This window comes from Hibiscus syriacus, unplaced genomic scaffold, assembly GCF_006381635.1.
Source record: "Hibiscus syriacus cultivar Baekdansim isolate YM2019G1 unplaced genomic scaffold, ASM638163v2 tig00110548_pilon, whole genome shotgun sequence".
NCBI classification, from domain to species: domain Eukaryota; kingdom Viridiplantae; phylum Streptophyta; class Magnoliopsida; order Malvales; family Malvaceae; genus Hibiscus; species Hibiscus syriacus.
The window spans coordinates 2,404,590-2,424,285 of NW_024062775.1; the positions used below are offsets into that span (position 1 = coordinate 2,404,590).

General features: G+C 33.9%; 1 protein-coding gene and 1 pseudogene across 1 annotated transcript; one reads left to right on the plus strand and one right to left on the minus strand.

Annotated features, from left to right (window-relative positions):
• Positions 1 to 4,355: 4,355 nt before the first annotated feature.
• On the plus strand, positions 4,356 to 5,821 carry LOC120130571 (annotated as a pseudogene).
• Positions 5,822 to 9,754: 3,933 nt separating this feature from the next.
• Positions 9,755 to 11,840, minus strand: LOC120130804 (cyclin-D4-1-like). Its single transcript, XM_039147961.1, is given in 6 exon segments — positions 9,755 to 10,173; positions 10,282 to 10,403; positions 10,499 to 10,799; positions 10,906 to 10,992; positions 11,291 to 11,392; positions 11,394 to 11,840. Coding segments are annotated over 6 exon segments (1,158 nt in total). The 5' UTR covers positions 11,649 to 11,840; the 3' UTR covers positions 9,755 to 9,882.
• Positions 11,841 to 19,696: the final 7,856 nt, after the last annotated feature.

A 19,696-nucleotide genomic window follows, 5' to 3' on the forward strand; every position in this document is an offset into this window, starting at 1 on the left:
CCAAGTGTGGTGGTGATAGCAGAATCACTTGAACATAATTAAATTTTCGCAGCATGCGATCAGTAGGATGTCACTCGACTAGCTCATAGACTATCAACGAGACCATTGATATCCAAACACCCGAACTGCGTTATGGGACCATCATCATTATATGACGTCTACAGGAACAACAATCTTTTTAAAACTAAGTTAGATAAGCTCGAATTAAAAAATAATTAGAAAAATGAAATCGAGTAAAATTATTACCTCGTCTGTCATCTTTTCGATCAACAATCTAAAATCACGCAGAGTTCTTAGTAGGTGTGCGTGAGTTAGTATACCAGTCCACATATCACTCATATAACAAAATATAATTATTTGCAAAACCCTAAAAAACATATTATTATCTAAATATATATAAACATTTTATTTTTAATTACCTTCAAAGTAGTGGAAATTCAAATGGGGTCGAGTGTGTAGGAATAGGCTATAAAAAGGGCAATCACAATCAATTCCACGATTGTAACAATATCAAACACCCTCCAATAACTTTTTTATCCAGAACAAAAAGGCCAACACTACCGATCCCCAACTCTTATATTTATAGTCTTACAAAACGTGTAGATGATACAATCATATCAAATACACTTTGTTTCTGGATTTAGCTAGCATCAAGATCCCCCAATAACTCGTAAAATATAAGCACGAGAAAATCACTGCAAAATAAAAATGATGTGAATAAATAAAAAAATTATCGTAAAAATTTTACAATAAAATAAAAAAATTAATATTATAAATAAAAAATAAAAACAAATAAACTTAAATTTAAAAAATTTCTTCCTTAATTACTAGAGTAGTATTGTCGAGTAGCTGCGTAAAATTATCGTCTAAAAATTTAATCTTAATATTCCCTCCATCCATATCACTATTGTTCAGATAAAGTCTGAGCATTTCCTCACACAAGCCGACCCAGTACCTATTGGTAATACTAGTAATAGACGTTCCGTCAATAGGTAACCCAAGATTGAATGCAACATCTTCAAGGGTAATAGTCGACTCCCCATAAGGAAAATGAAACATGCACGTCTCCAGTCTCCACCTTTCTAGATATGCATTTATCAGTGGAGGATGCAACTTCGTACCACCAATTATAGTGCTAGCATAACCAAAACTGGCTTCGTGTAAATACAGAAGAATATCATTATCAGGTTTTGTGAAACGTTTATTATAATACGTCAATGACCGTTCATACCCATTAAAATAAATAAATAAATAAATAAATAAATAAAATTACCTCTAGATTTATCCGTCAATAATTAAATACATGCCTTCGATCAAACCTCAGTAATCCCACCATAGTAATCGAATAATGGAATATATATGAGAAAAAATGAGAAAGATAGATATATATTTTGAGAGTAAGGTGTGATGAATTCGGTTTGGGAGGCCCTATTTATAGGGGTCCTCGCACCCCTTCGAATCGAGTTAAAAGGAAACTCGCATTATATAAAGTGTGAGATATGTTGAAAAGATGTGTATTTAGATGAACCTCGCGTTTTGTAGGATGCGAGGTCATGGAATCTATTTTCTAATTTCAATTTTGTAAGAACTTGATAAATTGTAAATATCTCAGGAACCTCGCTTTACGTAGAAAACGAGATCATTAATTGAAATATAAATTGCATTATCTGAAAAATGTTTACACGCCGGAGGAGATTCACGCCCTATATAACACGAGACCTTTACGCGCCTTTTATAGGATGCGAGATAATCTTTCGTGTGTAGTTTGAGTGTATTTTTTCAAAAAAAAAATCTTATTTGGAGTACTATTCTAAAAGTTTTTTTTGGGGATTTTAAACTAATAACGCCCCTTTGATGAAACCTCCGCTTGAATTGTGATATATAAAAAAAAACCTGTGTTTCGGTCAATAATTTTCTTTGTAAATTAAGATGAATAGGAGCTGAAAAAAAATTGCGGACAAAATGGGGATAATTATTTAATCACATCTACAATGAAATAATTTATTTTGCTTTTAGAAAATAAACAACCTTCAAGAAGAACAATTCAAATAACCCAAAAATAAGAGGACATTTTATTGTATGGTAAAACTGAATGAGTCATATTTAAGCAAGAATATAACGGAAGGTAAAGGGATTTGTCTTTTTTATTATTCCTCCACATAACAATCTTCAAGAAGCATTGAATTTTTCATTTTTTTTTTCAAAATAATTAGTCATCCAAGTGATTTACTCTTCTATACCCCACTGGCAGATTGTTAACCAACACCCAAATCCAGGTGACCCTCTATACCCCAACGTAACCGCGCTTGAGTCATATTCCACAAACACGCCAAGAAAATTCTCAAATTGTAATGTCACCTGCTACCCCACTGGCAGATCGTTAACCAACACCCAAAAGTCAACTTATCCATCGCTACCACCATTGGATTCTCTCCCATTTTCAATAAATATAAAATCAACAAATGAGAATTAAAGTACCACGGACCTTCAGATACTACCCTGATCGCATCAATTTTTTTGTACAACCTGAACAGAAATCTACTCTCCCCCAATTTCGTGACAGCTATTCCCCAAATTGGGTGCCAAACATTAGCCAATGTAATCCTCATAGTCTAAGTTGATCATTCTAGTTGTAAGAAATCGACCCACAAAGCAAAAAATCAAAAGAGATCTGAGCAAAAGTACCCAAATCCCAATAGTAAATGCCTCCTCCTCCTCCTCCTCCTCACCTAATTGGAGATTGTCCAATTCCCTCTCGATCTCCCCCATAGCAAACCGCTTACCCTACTGCGTCTCCACACTCAAAAAATAAAAACTTTAAATGACTCAGAAAACTCAGAAGTACTGTCCAAAACGACAAAGATACTTTATGCCACAAGGCAAAGAAAACCCATACACGGGTTTTTTTCTCTATTATGAAACTTTAAATTTAAACTCAAATTATATTTTATATTTTTAGGATTCATATTATCAAGGATAGAATTTAAATAATCCGTCCAGCTCGTTTTGTAGAGCGCACGGCTCTTAACCTTGTGGTCGTGTGATCAAGTCTCACGGTTGGCAATTCATAATTCTGACTGCCGGAGGTCTTCCACGGAAGCTGCTCTCAACCTGGCGTTGAGGTCAGCCTACTACCTTATATCCTCCTCACCCCATTGCATATGAGAATAAGGTCAGCTAATTTTTATGTCGATAAAATGTGTCATTGATAATAAAAAATTCTAAACGAATATTATTTTATAGTCAATTTAGATTTAAATTTTATTAAAAATTTCAATCTAATCGAATTGAGAATTTTTTTCAATCTCTAATTACAAGTCGCCATAATACGTCTTTAATTTTAAAATTGGCTTTGCTCTTATCATTACTCAGGATGCAATAGAATTTTGTGTATGGACAATGGAACTGGGGAAAGTTAAAGTCTTGGTTTAACAGTTATATTGCACATCTTGAATGCTGTCGGCGACGGAAATGATGGATGTGACTGGAAGTGGGAACCCTGGCATCGTTTTAAAGTGAGTAATAATGCCTACAAGTTAATAGCTGCCGTCAGAAATTTAGTTGGAAGCTTGAATTCCTCAGCGAATCAGTTCTTCATTTGGATTGCCGTTAGGGACTGATTGCTCACAAATTATGAAAGATGCCGGCGCCGACTATCGAATAACCCTTGCTGTGCGCTTAGTGGTGGAAGTTGCTTCACGTCACGTTCTTCGAGAGCGTGCTTCTGGCGATGCAGTGCAGCAGCCGCTCATCATCCCAAGATTTTTCTACTGTGAATAACTCGGAGATTCCCTGGAATATTTTATTTGGGAAGAGGAGAACTGAATTTTTTTCACCAATGAAGGACGCCATATAGATGCAGCAAAGTGTGGCTTGGCTTGGGTGAACCACTTCCATGAATCTGCTCCCGATCGCCTGCACCTTGTTCAATGGCACGGCCTGGATGAAGGATGGATTTGCTTTAATATTTTTATTATTAATTAATAACCAATGATTTAATTACCAATAGAGTTGGTTCAAGTAGTAAGCAGTTTGATATCGCTTAAGTAAGGTCTCAAGTTTGAATGCTTGTATATACAGAAAATCTCTGCTATGAGATTCACCCACCAAAGTCAGATGTGCGACCCGAGTCGATCCAGATTAATCAAGACGAAGTCTTGAACTAGAGGGCAACAAAAAAATGATTTAATTAAAATTGTTTAATAAATAAAATTCATAGTTTAATATCAAAATAAAACACTATATAATTTAATGATATACACATAGTTTAACTGTCAATGTGACAATGCAATTGAAATTATCTTATTGAAATGGTTTATCCATTCATAAAGTCGGTTGCCTAACATGTTCCCGCAATGGAGAAACAGAAGAACGGAAACGAGCCCAAGTCCAGCTCAACGCAATCTCCGGCATAAGAAACGAAGCTTAAATGGACCAGAAGGCCTCGGATCCCGCAATGGATGCCAAGGTCTTTGTTGTGGTTCCAACTAGAGAGCCCGAGAAAATGGATGAGAAACAGACTCACAATCCCAAAGGAGACTCAGGCTCAAAGCGATCAATCACCGAAAAGGTCACCGTCCGAGTTGAGGAAATCGGTTCTTGGAGAACCCAGTTAGTTGATCAATCGCCTTCTGTGAATCACCACGCCGCCGCCATGTCCACCCTTAATGGAACCAATCCTTAAGTTACTAGTGCTCCTGCCCAGGAATCTTCCTCGGCTTCCTTCAAAGGCTAGCAATTTTTCACATTTATTTCTAGTATTGTTTCTGCTTGAATTTTGATTTTTCTTTTTACTTATTTACGTTCGGATTTGAAAATGGAAACAGAGACGATGGATACAGTGAAGGATCTCTTAGGAAGATGGACCAGGAAAGTGGGAGAAGCGACGAGAAAAGCCGAGGATCTGGCCGGAAACACGTGGCAGCATTGTATGCATTTTATTCTTAAATTGCCTTCTTTGATCCTTTTTTTCTCTTCTTGTTGATTAGGTTTGTTATTGTTCTAATTTGAATTAGATAGCGTTTGCTAGGCTTTTAGGGTTGCAATTGATAATGGGTTGTCACTTCCAAATGTGTACTTGAAGTACCTTTTCCCTGTATTGTTAAATCAGTAAGAACAAGCCCTAGTTTTGCTGAGGCAGCCATGGGAAGAATTGCTCAGGGAACAAAGGTTTTAGCAGAAGGTGGGTATGAGAAGATCTTTAGACAGACTTTTGAAACAGTTCCTGAAGAGCAACTCCTAGATTCATTTGCATGCTACTTATCCACATCTGTTGGTCCTGTCATGGGAGTTCTGTATGTTTCTACGGCAAAGCTTGCATATTGCAGTGACAATCCTCTTTCCTATAATAATGGTAGCCAGTCCGAATGGAGCTACTATAAAGTATGTTCCCATTAATCTTATCAATAACTTTAACTTTATGCATACAAAGAGTTGTGTTCAGGTTTATTGCAAGAATGGATCGAGGTATGCACCCGCTGCACTCCCACTCCTTGAATATTTTAAATTCTTGATTTTCTTTGTATTGGTGTTATAATTTTTTTAAATTCGCACCCTTGAGATGAAATCTTGCGTTTGTCCTGGTTTATCGAGTCAGAAGTAACATTTCTTTACTGCTTGCTTAAACAGGTAATTATGCCATTACATCACCTGAGATCAGTTCATCCTTCAACAAGCAGGGTCAATCCGTCCGAGAAGTACATCCAAGTTATATCCATTGATGACCATGAATTTTGGTTCATGGGCTTCTTAAACTATGACGATGCAGTTAAATACCTACAGGATGCTTTGCAACTCCATAGCTTCCTATCTGTATGAATACAATTTCATCAAATATTCTGATCATGCAAGCATTTGATAAGGCTTTCTCCTCCGGTAGCTCTTCAGTATTCTACAGGAATGACAAATGAGGTGACTTTATAGAAGAAAATAATATAATAAATCTCTTACTGTTTTCAACTCATGACTTGCAATAATCAATTTAGTAACTTCGATTGTTGATTTTACATTTCTTCCTCTTTCCTTTACGGGTCGACTTTTGCCTGCTTTTGCTGCATATAACTGCCTCCACTGTCAAAGAGGTTTTAAATTAACAGAGCATAAGATCATTAACACAGAGATTATAAATGGTAAATGCTACTAACGTGAAAATTTCAAACGCTATACATATTTATTTGTATATATATTTTTTAACTACCCGTATCCAAATACAGTCGCCTAAATATCATTTGTAATTCTAATATAATCTAATCGCATTCTTCCGAGTGAAAGTTGAGAGAAAAAAAAAGATTTACACGAAAATAAATCTGATAATAATCCTAATATTAAACATATATAAATAAATAAAGCTTAATATGATAAAAAAATGCATTTACATTAATATATATGAGCCACCTTGAAGTTTCAATGGGTATTGAGGAATCGGAAGAAGACAACCTTAACAACTTCAAGCTGGGTATAATATGACCCAGCTTTCTTTATTGATTTCATGAAAAAGGAATTACAAAGAAGATGACAAATAAAGGGATCGATGCTGAATGCTTGTGCTATGAGCAAAATCCCTTTTATACATCTCCCCCACCATGCACACACTAATTTCTATTTCTATGTTAATCTTTTGATTTATTTTTGGGTGAACTACACTTGTAGTCACTAAAAAACTTAGGGTGCTTTCCCCTGGTCCTCAAACTTTTAAAACTTGTACGTGATCACTAAACTTTTATTTCATTTTCATCACAATCATTGTTATTAGCACCCGTTAAAAAATTGTTGACATCGTCGGTCAATTTAACTGTTGAAAGAATATATTTAGCCATAAGATTAATAGAGATTCGTTGATATAATGATTGATAGTGACATAGCATAAAGTTTTATTTTTAAAAAAATTTTGATTAGAATTTGACGAGATTATAAGGTTATTTGACAAGTTTAAATCGAAGAAAAGAAGGTCATGTTAGTATTTTTTATTAAATAATGGTATTTATTAGTTAGTTTAATGAAAGCGAATTAAAAGTTCAATAATTATAATATAAGGTTTAAAAGTTTAGCGACTACATTGAAAGCATTCTAAAAGTAAGTGACTAAAAGAGAAATGTACCCTTTGTTTATATGATTCTTCTTCCTCCTTCGGGCTCGTGCTCCTCTCTGTTACCCTTACGTCTCTTTGACTCTTTCTCTTCCCGTCAACATTCGTTTTCCCGTTAATTATAAAAACCTTGTAAACATCCAAAGGATTATCCTTATGTAATATTAGATATAATTTCATCCTAATATCATACGAAAAAATTCAGATATAGTTGTACCACAATAAATATAGACATCCAACAGTACTACTACAACCAATCCTTATAATCAGAAAAAGGTTGAGACTATGATACTCATCTAGTCTTGTTCTAGCAACTCAATCCAGTTTTTGCAGTGAGACAGTGACAATTTTCGGGTCCCCCACAAGAATGATTGCAGTGTTCAAAAGTGAACAGAAAACCATATATAGAACGGCTGCAATCGTAAAAAATGAGCTGGCCATCATCATTATACTTGTTGCTACCAAAAATTATATAATAAACAAATATTCATTACTTATATATATATTTTTAACAGTCGTATGTCATTCACTTCTTCTGTTGGTATTCTTCCCTTCCCTTTCAAATGCTCCCATTGCATACACAGAGATGAAAAAAAGGGTTGTTCGTGCCATAGGGATCCCTCCCTTTAATGGCTCTGTCAGTTACAAACTTTGGGTTTCCTTTTTTTTCTTTCTCTAATATATAAACCTTTTGCTTAGCTGTGCTTTTATCGGTCAAAGTTTTGCGTTATTTTACTGTTTTATACTCTCTCTTGTCTGCTGGTTTTCTAAGGGGTGGCTGCTTTTTGAGTTTCTGTTTTAAGGTAAAAGGCTGCAGTCATTAACAGGGACGTGGCTAAATGGGCAATTTTACTTCCATGGAGCTTTGAAAATAAAGAATGGCTGAAATGAGGAAGGAGAAAAATTATTTTCCCAAATAATGTATTTTGAATAGTGTCGTTCACTGTTGGTCTCTTCTCCCTCTCTTCTCCTCCACTACTGCAGTCTTTCTCTACCTCCGTCTCTCCTCCTTTAGCCAACCACCTGCTCAATAAATTTACAGTAAAGTTGTTCTCAAGCTCAGTCGAAACCCAGTTCAGAACCGAAAAGTCATTGGATTTCGTTGAATTAACACTGGAAAGGGGGAGGTTTTTGGTGTTTAAAGTGGGGTTTAAGGTGAAATTTCGAAGGGAATGTGAGGGATTTTGGTGAGTTTGATTGATATTAACAAAGGACTTCACTTTCAAGGTGATGTAATCTTGTTTAAACTGACCCAAAACGTCATTGATGAACTATAACAAAGCTCCCTCCTTTCTCAGGCATCTGTAAATAAAACAAAGTGAAAACCCAGAAAGAACAAAGCTCCCTCTTTTCTCAGGCGTGCATGGCGACCTAGCAGGTCGCCCGGAACAGCCGACGACTAATTCTTTTAATATAAAATTCATCTTATCTCAACAATTAATCATTCAATTGTATTATCTCAAGAAATTTTTATTTTGAAACCATTATCTCGTGACTTTTGCCTGGCTAAATGACTGGAAGTTATGTATAAATTTTTATGAAGGGGAATTTTATTTTTATGCTCTTAATGACAATAATTGATGTATATATTTGATTTTGGAGTCTTTATTTTTATGTTTCTCAATGTCAACAACTGATAGATATAATCGATTTTAGGCTCCTATTTTCTAGACCCTACGCGATCGCCCACCTTGCACACCCCCAACCACGCTCTTGGTCATTAGATGGAAAATTCATTATTTTTCTCGAGAAAAAAAAAGTATAGCAGAATCTTAGCGGATACCATTCGGAGTCTTTGATATTATTTCTATTTTAGCTAAACCCAAAATTAATCCATATTCTGATATAAAAATATATGTAATATTCTAGTCAAGGAGACAACAAATTCTCTACGTATAAAGATCTGTGCAGTATTTAAATAGCTTACCTTTTGTGCAGCCTCCTGGGATATTAACGTGGCCATTACAATATATGATTCATCAAATAAAAGCAACATTTTCCTAATCTTGTTCAATAAAAATTCTAATGTAATCGACAATGGCAATTCCTCAAACTCAGCGATGATAACAGATGAGATTAAACACTTTTTTTTTATTTATCCATTAATGATTTTCTTTATTATGTCTTTATAAGCCATCTGGATTTTCTAAGGAAATCCATCTTATATATGCATACACTGGAACATGATCTCATTCTTCAAATTTCTGAGTTCAGACACCAAACTCAACTCAACTAAGCAAAAGATGTTGACTGGGGGCCACCCACAGACGGGCCCACTACCCACATGTGCCCTTTTTTTTTATCCCTATAACCAACAAAAAAAACGACACCGTGTGATGCTTGATGTCAGCACAGTTCAGACAGTCTTTTTGGATTACAATTTAAATCGGTCATATTTTTACTTACAACTATTCTTTTTTTTTGCCCTTTTTTGGATATTTAATTACTTATTATCTTGGAGCTTTTAGTAATTAAAATAAATGTGAGATTTGCTTTAAGCACCACCATTCTTTTTTTGACCAGAGGTCACTGGTTAAACACCACCATTCTATTCATTTCTGCCTGTGACACCAATAGCTGTAATTTGAGGGTTTCTTGATTTATATAAACAGCTGGTGACAACTTCTTTTCATGCTTTTAGCATTGAAGACCTTGGAAATCATTCTCCACCTTTTTTCTTTCTTTTTTGTATTTTCCCATTTCTCACTATTTGAGCTCCCAAACCACACCAAAGTTCCCATTCAACCATATTGATTTTAGACTATTTAAAATAATTAATTAAAAAAGGAAGGGTAAATTCACATCTCATGACAATCCTGTCTGGAAGTTTTATCGTTGTCGTTGTTGTCATCGTCATCGTCGTGTTTTCTCCTTTTAATGTCGGGACTAGAATGAGAAGAATTCGCCGAAGAGCCAACTGTTATTTCATCACTTTTATAGCTCTGGCATGCAGCTGCATCCAACACCCCAATGGGGCTTTGGGGCACAGTGGAAGAAGCGGCAGCTGATGAGTGTCGAGTTGCAACAGCAGCAGCACCATTAATGAATGACAAATCTTTCATCAGTTCAACACACTTCAATACTCTACCCTGCAACAAAATAATCACATCTTACTGAATCATCTAAATACTAAAAAAGGATCAATACCAAGAGTGCAAGATCTTTGTTTTTTATATTTTTACTGCTTATTTTTTTACCTTTTGTACAAAGGTGAAAGATGAAATTGCCTTGTCAATTGCTACTGTTTGCATCTCTCCTGATACAGAAATTGCCACTGCTGCAGCTATCTCAGATGGTCTGAATTCCAAGAAGTCAATACCTGCATTCATTTTCACACACCAAACCCCATTAAGACAATGAAAAATTGGACAGATAAGGTAACAATTCTGTCCGTTTTGGACATTGAGAAACAACCTTTGATTGTGTTTATTATCAGTTGTAATGATTTAGACATTGAACTTGATGATGGAGATTGATCATTGCAGATTTTACTCAGGAAGTAGTCAATGAAAGAGCAAGGCGTAATGGCTTGCATTTTCCACTTCAATGTGGATAAAACCAAAACCTCCATTCTGTATATTGTTTTAGCTTCAAACACGAACTTTGGTTCTCCAACCTGCAAATCTACAAGTAGAGGCATTTTTGTCTCCTCCATTTTGGCTGCAATTGATAAACAAGCAACAGCAAGCAATTGTACGGTCCATGTTTTACCTCTCTGTCATGTTTAGCACAAAACATAGAGAAACAAACCAGAGGATGCAAGACAAAGATCAGTGGCAATGATTTATGATGTAATAAAAAAAATAAGGAATCGAAGTTACAGGTAAATCATAAACTGCTAGGAATCGGTCCAAATAGTTAATGGCTAGGCAAATACTCAAAGGTCCAAAATGGTAATAAGCTGAAGCCTGTTGATCACCAAATGAAAGATCAAGTCAAAGATGATTGAATTGTTTCATCATCAATCATGACACATTATCAAAGATGCAGAATGACAAGGGGAATCATAGAAAATATAAAAAAATTCTAATATCTAGTTTCCACTAAAGAAGAAAAGGTTGAAAACTACAAAACAAAAAATCTATGGTAGCTTGGAAATTGATTGATCCAAAAATAAAATATGATCATAAAAAAAACAATGTGATGAAATGGATAAAACAAGAAAAGGAACTCAAGAATTTCATTTGAAAAGAAAAAAAAACAGACCTTCCAAACCCAATCAAGAGCCTCTCTCCTAACACTCAAATCCAAATCTCCAGTTCTGAGTCTCTTGAGATAATCATCTTCAGGCAAATGCTCCACCTCTTTTTTCAACCATCTCTTTGATTCTATCATCACTTTGTATCGCAAAACCAGAACAACCCATCAAAGAAGTTGATATGTCGTTTATAAAAAAGGGGTCTTGTTGATTAAAGATTTGATTTTTAAGGTGGTGGTCACAACCAGGGGAAACCCCAAACTCATTCAAGGAATTGAAATCGAGATCCTCGTCAAAGCAAGAGTTCGTGATTTCCAAACAGAGGAGATTTGAGGGCGGACAGTCGAGGTTTTCTTCCATTTTCATATCAGAGGGAGCCTAAAATGGTGAGGTGTTATAAAACCTCGAAAAAACAAGTAAGTGCTCAATTCATCAAGCTGAAAGGTTTGTGTGAAAAAGGGTTTATCAGTAGCTTGTGGGGAAGAGCATTTTGTCCATAATACAGAAAAGCCAAAAAAGAGAGTTGAAAGAGAGTGGGGCGGAAGATACTGTTTCAATGAGAGAAGCCGGGGAAGACAACTTGTATTAAGACTGCGTTTGGTTCTATACGGATGGAAGATTATTTTTGAAATAAGATTTTTGTTATATAACATTTTTAAAATTTAGTCGGGTCTTACGTTTTTATCTATATGCAGAGATTTTCACGTAGAGATTTATTTGCAAGGATTACTTCCCATTAAAGACGCGCATACGTGGACTGCATATGATGCATGTTTCAGCTATGTATTTATTCTATTTATTTATACATGCATTGCATTTTATCTTTCTTTTTAATTTTCTGACTGCTAGAGGTCTTACACGGAAGCTGCTCTCAAACTTGGCGTTTGGGGGCAGTCTACTACCCTACCTCCCCCTTACCCCATTGCATATGGGAATATGGTATTGTTGTTGTTGTTGTTGTTGATAGATAAATATAAAATTACTTATAAATAAATTTTATTAAATTAGTTATACAATGTATTTTTTAATAAGTTAAATATTTGATATTAAATTTAACATGTTCATTATCGTATCAAATTAGAATAAATTTAAATAACTCATAAAAAATCCATTGTCATAAACTTACAAACTAAACTATTATATAAATTTAACATGTGAATTTGGGGACAATGTTATCGAAAAGCTATAACCGAAATTGATCCTTCAACAATTAATTATAATTCTATTAAAATTAAAGTTAAATTTTAATAAATAATTAATTTAAATAAATTCTTATATTATTTAATATTTACATAATAAAAACAAATATACTTCTAATGTATTTCGATACATCACTTTAGTATCATGTTGCGATACGCGACATGCCATATAAACTCTATCATATAAAGAAATTTATGATTATACATCATATCATAGATGGTAAAAACTTTTGTTACATTAAGAACCCAAAGTTTTATTAACTTTTATTAGAAATAAGCACGGGCAGGTAGGGCAGTGGACCAGGGAAAAATTCTTGTTAAATTCATGCACATGCTTGTACATCTTTATCTGAATTCAGTCTATAAGATCATTTATTTGCACATGAAAAATATTTCATCATATAAAATATATATTGATAATTATTTTTCCGAATTAATTGTATTTATTAATAAAACATGTTAAATCATTATAAATATTTGTTTTTATATATTATCCATATTATAATGAAGTTAAATAATGGTATTTGAAAAATAAAATATTTAAAAACTAATAAGTCATATTATTCAGACACATCACTGTTTAACAATTATAAAAGGTTTCGGCTCAAATGTAGCATCTTAATGTTGTGCCATGCAAACTTATAAAATAGAAAATAAATTTTTGAAATAAAATAATAAAATGAAATGTTTATTACTTTATTCATGTTTGCCATTGTTTCTACTTTCTAAATATTTATAATATTATTAACCCATTAATTATGAATAATATTGGAAATAATACCATCTGTGAATATTCTTGAAGTATCGTATTTATTGATTTATAATTGTAAGTGCTGGTTATATTTATAAATAATGCAAAGAAATATATTTATTTAAATTTAAAATTTAAATAAATTAAATTCAAATGCTGAAAAACATGGGTTGATATTTTTAGAGTTTTTTTTGTTGATTTTTTTACTAAATTTTTGCTTGGTAATTTTACCTAAATGCCCTCGTGTTTTTAGCTATAAAATGAGGGCCTCTTTTCACTTTCAACTCACTCATAGGGATGGCAACGGGTCGGGTTCGGGCCGGGTATTGGTCCCCACGTCTCCGTTTAAAAAATAGGTATCCGTCCCCGTTTAAAAAACTGTGGAGATTTAAACGGGGATCCCCACCGGGTAATCGGGAAAAATCGCAGGGAAACGAGTATCCCCGTTTAGCATAAACGTTTATTTAAACGGGTATCGGTAGGGTTGTTCATTCGGTTAATTCGGTGGCCGAACCGACCGAACTACCATTAACCGAATTAACCTATTTTTTTTCTTTAACCGTTAATCGAACCAATTTTTTTTTGAAAATATTAACCGAACCGAATAAATTTTGATTAATTCGGTTAATTTTTGAATTAACCGAAATTTTTTAGAATTTTCAAATTTAATACTAGAGAGCAGCTGTTGTTCCATTTGCTAGGGAAGAACGTGATGTTGGTATAGGTCTCGAGGCTGATTTTAATATGGCTAATTCACATATTTCGCTTTGTCAGAGGAACGTTAAAGCTTGTGTAATGGAGACAACTTGTATGAGGTTATTGGAATGCGAGGTGAAAATGAGGGTTGTTGTCGAAGAGACGAAGACAATATGTAAGTTGCATTGATTTTAAATTCTGCTGAACATAATTTCCAGCTTGTCAATGCTAGTGGTGGGCTTCAGGTGTGTAATGGTGTACTGGACGAGGACCCTGCAGCAAGTACACGTTCGTTGGAAGTGGCACAATACCACCAAACCAACCAGACTTTTCCCATTTAACTAGACAATGTTTGTCTATTAAAAGATATTAAAGGTTCACACGTGATTGCAAACAAGAAGTGTAAGTACTATTTTCACGATTAAAAGAAAAAAAGAATTTTATGAGACAGCAAAAATTGAGGTAAATTCTAGAAATCGAAGCGGGGACGATGTTTTAAAGTGGGTCAGTATGGGTGAAACAAATAATAAAAAATATTTAAGGGTTAATTTAAAATATGTTATTAATATTATATATAATAAATAATTATTTTTAATATTTATCGGGTCGGGCATCGGGCCGGGTAATCGGGTAATCGGGGTGGGGATTACCAAACTCGCCTCCATCCCCGTTTAATATAAACGGGTTTTCCCTATCCCCATCCTCATTTATCATCCCCGAACCCGACCCGTTAAATTCGGTTTTCGGTTTTCCCCGTCGGGTTCGGGTTTTTTTGCCATCCCTACTCACTCACTTCATCTTTAGGGTTTAGGGTGAAAAATATCCGACCCGACCCGAAAAACATATAATTTTACATTATATATTTAAGAATAATTACAATAAAATCCTTATAAATATTATTATTTTTAATTAAATCATTACTTTTATTGAATAAAATAATATTTTTTTATTATTTCGGGTCAGATCGGATTCGGATTTTATCTCAAAAAGTCGGGTCGGTTCGGTTGGAGAGTATATATTTTTTTAGTCGGGTCGGGTCGGGTGAAGGATGTAAAATTTTCAGGTCAGGTCGGGTTGGTCGAAACCTGACCTAAACCCGACCCTTGCCCATCCCTATTCATCTTCCTCTTTACTTCTACATTTTCTCTCTTCACGAAGCATAGTGAAGTTTTTCCTTTTCCAGTGGCCTTTGATATTTTTTCGAAGGATTTACCCCGAATAAAATATTTTCCTTTCTTCCAGAAAAGAGCAACACTATTAGAGTTCCACTTCCTTATTTCGGGTGTACGAAATTTGGAAAACTATGTTAACCTTGGGGGGAAACATCCATTGTTAGGGATTACACGAGTTCGAGCGAAATTGATTCTAAGGCAGTGACTACACGGCACAGTAAAATTACTTGGTATTCATTTATTTACCTTATTTATTTTTCCAATAAGTGTTAATCTTTTGTGTTGCAGTAAGCAATTTTTTCCAACAATTTATAAGCAATTTCTATCTACTTACTGTAAGAACATGGCTATCACAAACTTGGTCGAGAATCCAGATGAAATGATTGTTGTTGTAGTCTCTGAGGTCAATTCGGTGGAAAACCAAACTGAGTGGGTAGTGGACACTGGCGCTTCCAAACACTTTTATGCCAATAGAGAAATGTTAACCGAGTTTAAAGATGTAGATAAAGGTGTACAAGTCTACATGGGAAATTCTAGGAGTTCAAAATTATTCGATAAAGGAAATATCTTATTGAAACTTACTTCTACGAAAACTCTTGCTCTGCATAATGTTTTGTATGTTCCTGCATTACGTAGAAAACTTATTAGTGGTGGTCTCTTAAATAAGGCATAAATTAAATTAATATTTTTGACTTATGAGGGAATCTTTGTGATTGAAACTTTGACTAATGTTATGAATAAGACATCTACTTCTGTTTATATTATTGAGACTTATGATATGTGTCATGCTAGATGAGGTCATATGAATCTTCACTCTTTAAAAAGGTTAAAACAAATGAACATGATTCCTAATCTAGATGAAACCAACTTTAATAAATGTGAAATATGTGTTAAAGCAAAGCATGCTAGACCTCACTTTAAATCTGTTACTTTTAGACAAACTGAACTTTTAGAATTAGTTCATATAGATTTAGAAGATTTTGGAAATATAGAGAGTACAAGTGGAAAAATATATTATATCATTTTTGTTGATGATTACTCTAGATTTTCTAAAGTTTATCTCTTTATGTTTAAAGATAAAAAAGAAAAAATCTTTTTAATGTACAAAGCATAAGTAGATAACCAACTTGACAAAAGAATAAAATGAATTAGATCTGATAGGGGGAGAATATATGGCTAATCTTCTTAAAGAAACTTATGAGAAAGAATGTATTATTCATGAGCTTTCTGCCCCTTACACACCACAACAAAATGGCATAGCTGAAAGAAAGAATATAACTTTAAAAGAAATTATGAATGCTCTTTTGCTTAGCTCTGTTTTATCTGATAACATATAGGGGATGGCGTACTTTCTGCTAATCATATCCTTAATAGAGTGCCTCATAAAATGTTAGATTGTATCCCATATGAGTTGTGAAAAAGTCATACTCCTAATTTAAATTATCTAAAAGTGTAGGGGTGCCTAGCAAAGGTAGAATTTCATGCTTCTAAAAGGAACACAATCAGATATAAACTTATTGATGTTGTGTATATTGGTTATGTTTTAAATAGTACTGCTTACATATTTATGCTATTGCCTGATTATTCAATATGTGAATCTAGATATGTAGTATTCTTTGAAAATGTTTTTCTTCTTAAAAAGCATAGTAATCATGACTTGAAATGAGATGAGAATATTTCTTCTTTTAGGAAAACCCTAGTGATGATAAAAGTGATAATGAACCTATAAGGAGTAAAAAACAAAAGGTAACTGTCAACACACCTTTTTCGTCCTACTAGGATTCAAACTCTAAAAAATAGGATAGAATTCTGCTAGGATTCAACTCCTAAAAATAGGATAGAATTTTGCTATGTTTTAAACTCCTAAAGATAGGATCCACAAGCACTATAAATAGCCATTGTAGCTCACTATTGTAACACACGATGGGCATACGAAATTACCAGAAAAAAATACGAGCAAATAGATTGTTTTGAAGCTATTGTAAACAATTCAGGAGCAATAAAAGGTGAAAGCTTTTACCTTTCGCATTCTTTTCTTCACTTGCATGTGTTGTTATTCGTCTTTGTGCTTGAAAAAAAACAGTTTTGGCCGAGGAAAAAGGGTTGTCGTTCGAAACTTTTCTTTTAGATCTACACAACCCCGAGGCCGTTTTGGAAAAATACTAGAATATTTAAAACGAGGGAAGGAAAGGCTTTTAAAAATCAATTTTTTTTAGGTTGGCCGCCGATGAACGGTCCCTTATGTATTATTTTCATATTTTTATTTATTTCTTTTTGATAATTCGTATTATTAAGTATATATATATATTAATTATTTTTATTCTAATATTATTTTAATATTTTTTAAAGTTATTATATATATATATTTATAACTATTATATTTATTATTATTTTACTATTAACGTATATAAATATATTTTTCTCTTTTGCTACTATTATTATCATTATATGTATATTTTTTATTGTATTTTATTTTTTATTTTTACTTTTTTTAAACATATGCATATATATACATTTAATTATATTTTTATATTTTATACTTCTTTAATTTTTTGTTTTCATGTATTTATATTATATTACATTATTATATTTTACTTTATTAAATTATTTTTTTTCGTTATTATTTATTATATATATATTATATCATAATTTTTTTTGTTTATTCATTCTTACTATATTATAGAGATACATCACACTCATTTATTAACTACGGTCCTACCCCTTATCGTCTTTTTCCTTCCCGACAGTTATACTTCACCAAACCTTGACTTTCTTTTTTTACTTTCTTTTGGTGTGATTACGTTTTTTTTATTTTAATACTTATTATCATTATTATTATTTTGCACTTAATAATTATATATTTTTATTCCTCTTTTAGTTTTTCATCATTTTTATTTTATTTTTCCCTTCTATTTTCTTTATTTCATTTACTCTTATTTCCTTTTTCCTTTAACGCGTTTCTCAACTTTTTAAGGGTACTCTTTCAAATTGATCGGAGGTAAGTAATTTTGGATCATATGTTACCTTTAAATTTTAACTTTCGATTTTCTTAATTAAAAACAACTGGAAATTACGTAGTACCGAAAGGGCGGTTCAAGGGTGCTAATCCTTCCTTGACCGTAACCGACTCCCGAATCCGACATATCTTTGGTAAGACGCAGATCAGGTAAGATATAAGGTATCCGATTAACCTATTTTTTTAAAATAAATAATCAGTGGCGACTCCAATCACATTTTTCAAGTCGAAGCCCAATTCCGTGGCCCAACCGAAAGACGGTTACGACAGCTTGGCGACTCTGCTGGGGACACAGGTAAGTGAGTCAGGCTAAGGCAATTTCCAGTTGTCTTTTTAATGAAAAGGGTAAGTTTAAATTTTAAAGTAACATTTCGATCCTTATTACTTACTTTTGATTATATTTTCGAGTAATTAGTTGTACTAACCGTTTTCTCAATGATTTCAACCCTTAAAGTCTTTTTTCATCTAAGGCTCTAAACCCGAGCTCCGAACCCGTTTTAAGTGGGGGTGAAAGCGACGCATTCGTGTGAATTTATTCACCGTATATGCCTAGCAAGTAGCCTTCGGGATTCATATACCTTATGTCTTCGTGTGAATTTATTCTCCGCATAGACATAAGGGAATGTGTCCTCTCGAGTTTAACTTAGTCCACACAAACCTGTGATGGGTTTAGGACTAAGGGTCTGGCAAGCCCAAAGGGGCACCAGCAAGGAGAACTCGGGTACCGTTTTTTTAGAACCTAAACCGGGAGACTATGGAGAATTAGAGCCCACCCCAAAACCTCACTTCAAACCCTAGGCTGTTTTATTTCATGCTTTACTTTCTGTTCAAAGCATGCGAACTAGACAAATATGCGGTTAGGATTTGTTTGAAATTAGCATGCGGGATGGAGATCATGTCCGGATAGGAATAATAAGCATGTGGGGTAGGACTTTCATTTTTATGATCGTTTTTTATTATTTTTCACCTCACTAACTCTTTTCATCTTTATTTTATTTTATTTTCATCACTTGCATCATTAAAAAGAGGTCATTGATCGACTAAAACGTGTTTGTTAAAACTCGAATAATCTGAATCCATGGACAAAGGTGTTGTAATACAAGAGATGAAAATACAGAGGATAGTCTACAAGGCGACTATGTGTCACATTCAATCCAGAAGACGTGGTGCCCACAATTGAAGAGTATATCACTCTGCTGCATTATAAAAGACCCAAAATGAACCGGGTCTACATCAAGCACAATGAAAGCTTATCTTTGAAGAACTAACTGGCAGAGGTTGCAGGGACAAGATGAAGGTTATGTATCTCGGAAGTCCCTTTGAACACAACAATGGCAAAATGATAGCTGAAATTGGAGACCATTGCCGGCGAATTCAAGAAACAGATTAATGAACTTCACATAGTTCCTATCAATTAAGGGCTCCAATAACGAATTCGTTGGGAACAGGCTCAACAAAAGTAAATGCTCGAGATGCGATCATTCGAGACTTCTTGGACCAGTACAAAAAACAACTCAACATTTTCACGGTTCATCCAGAGAGGCCGGAGCGGTTCGACAGGTTATTCAACCGGTGAAAAA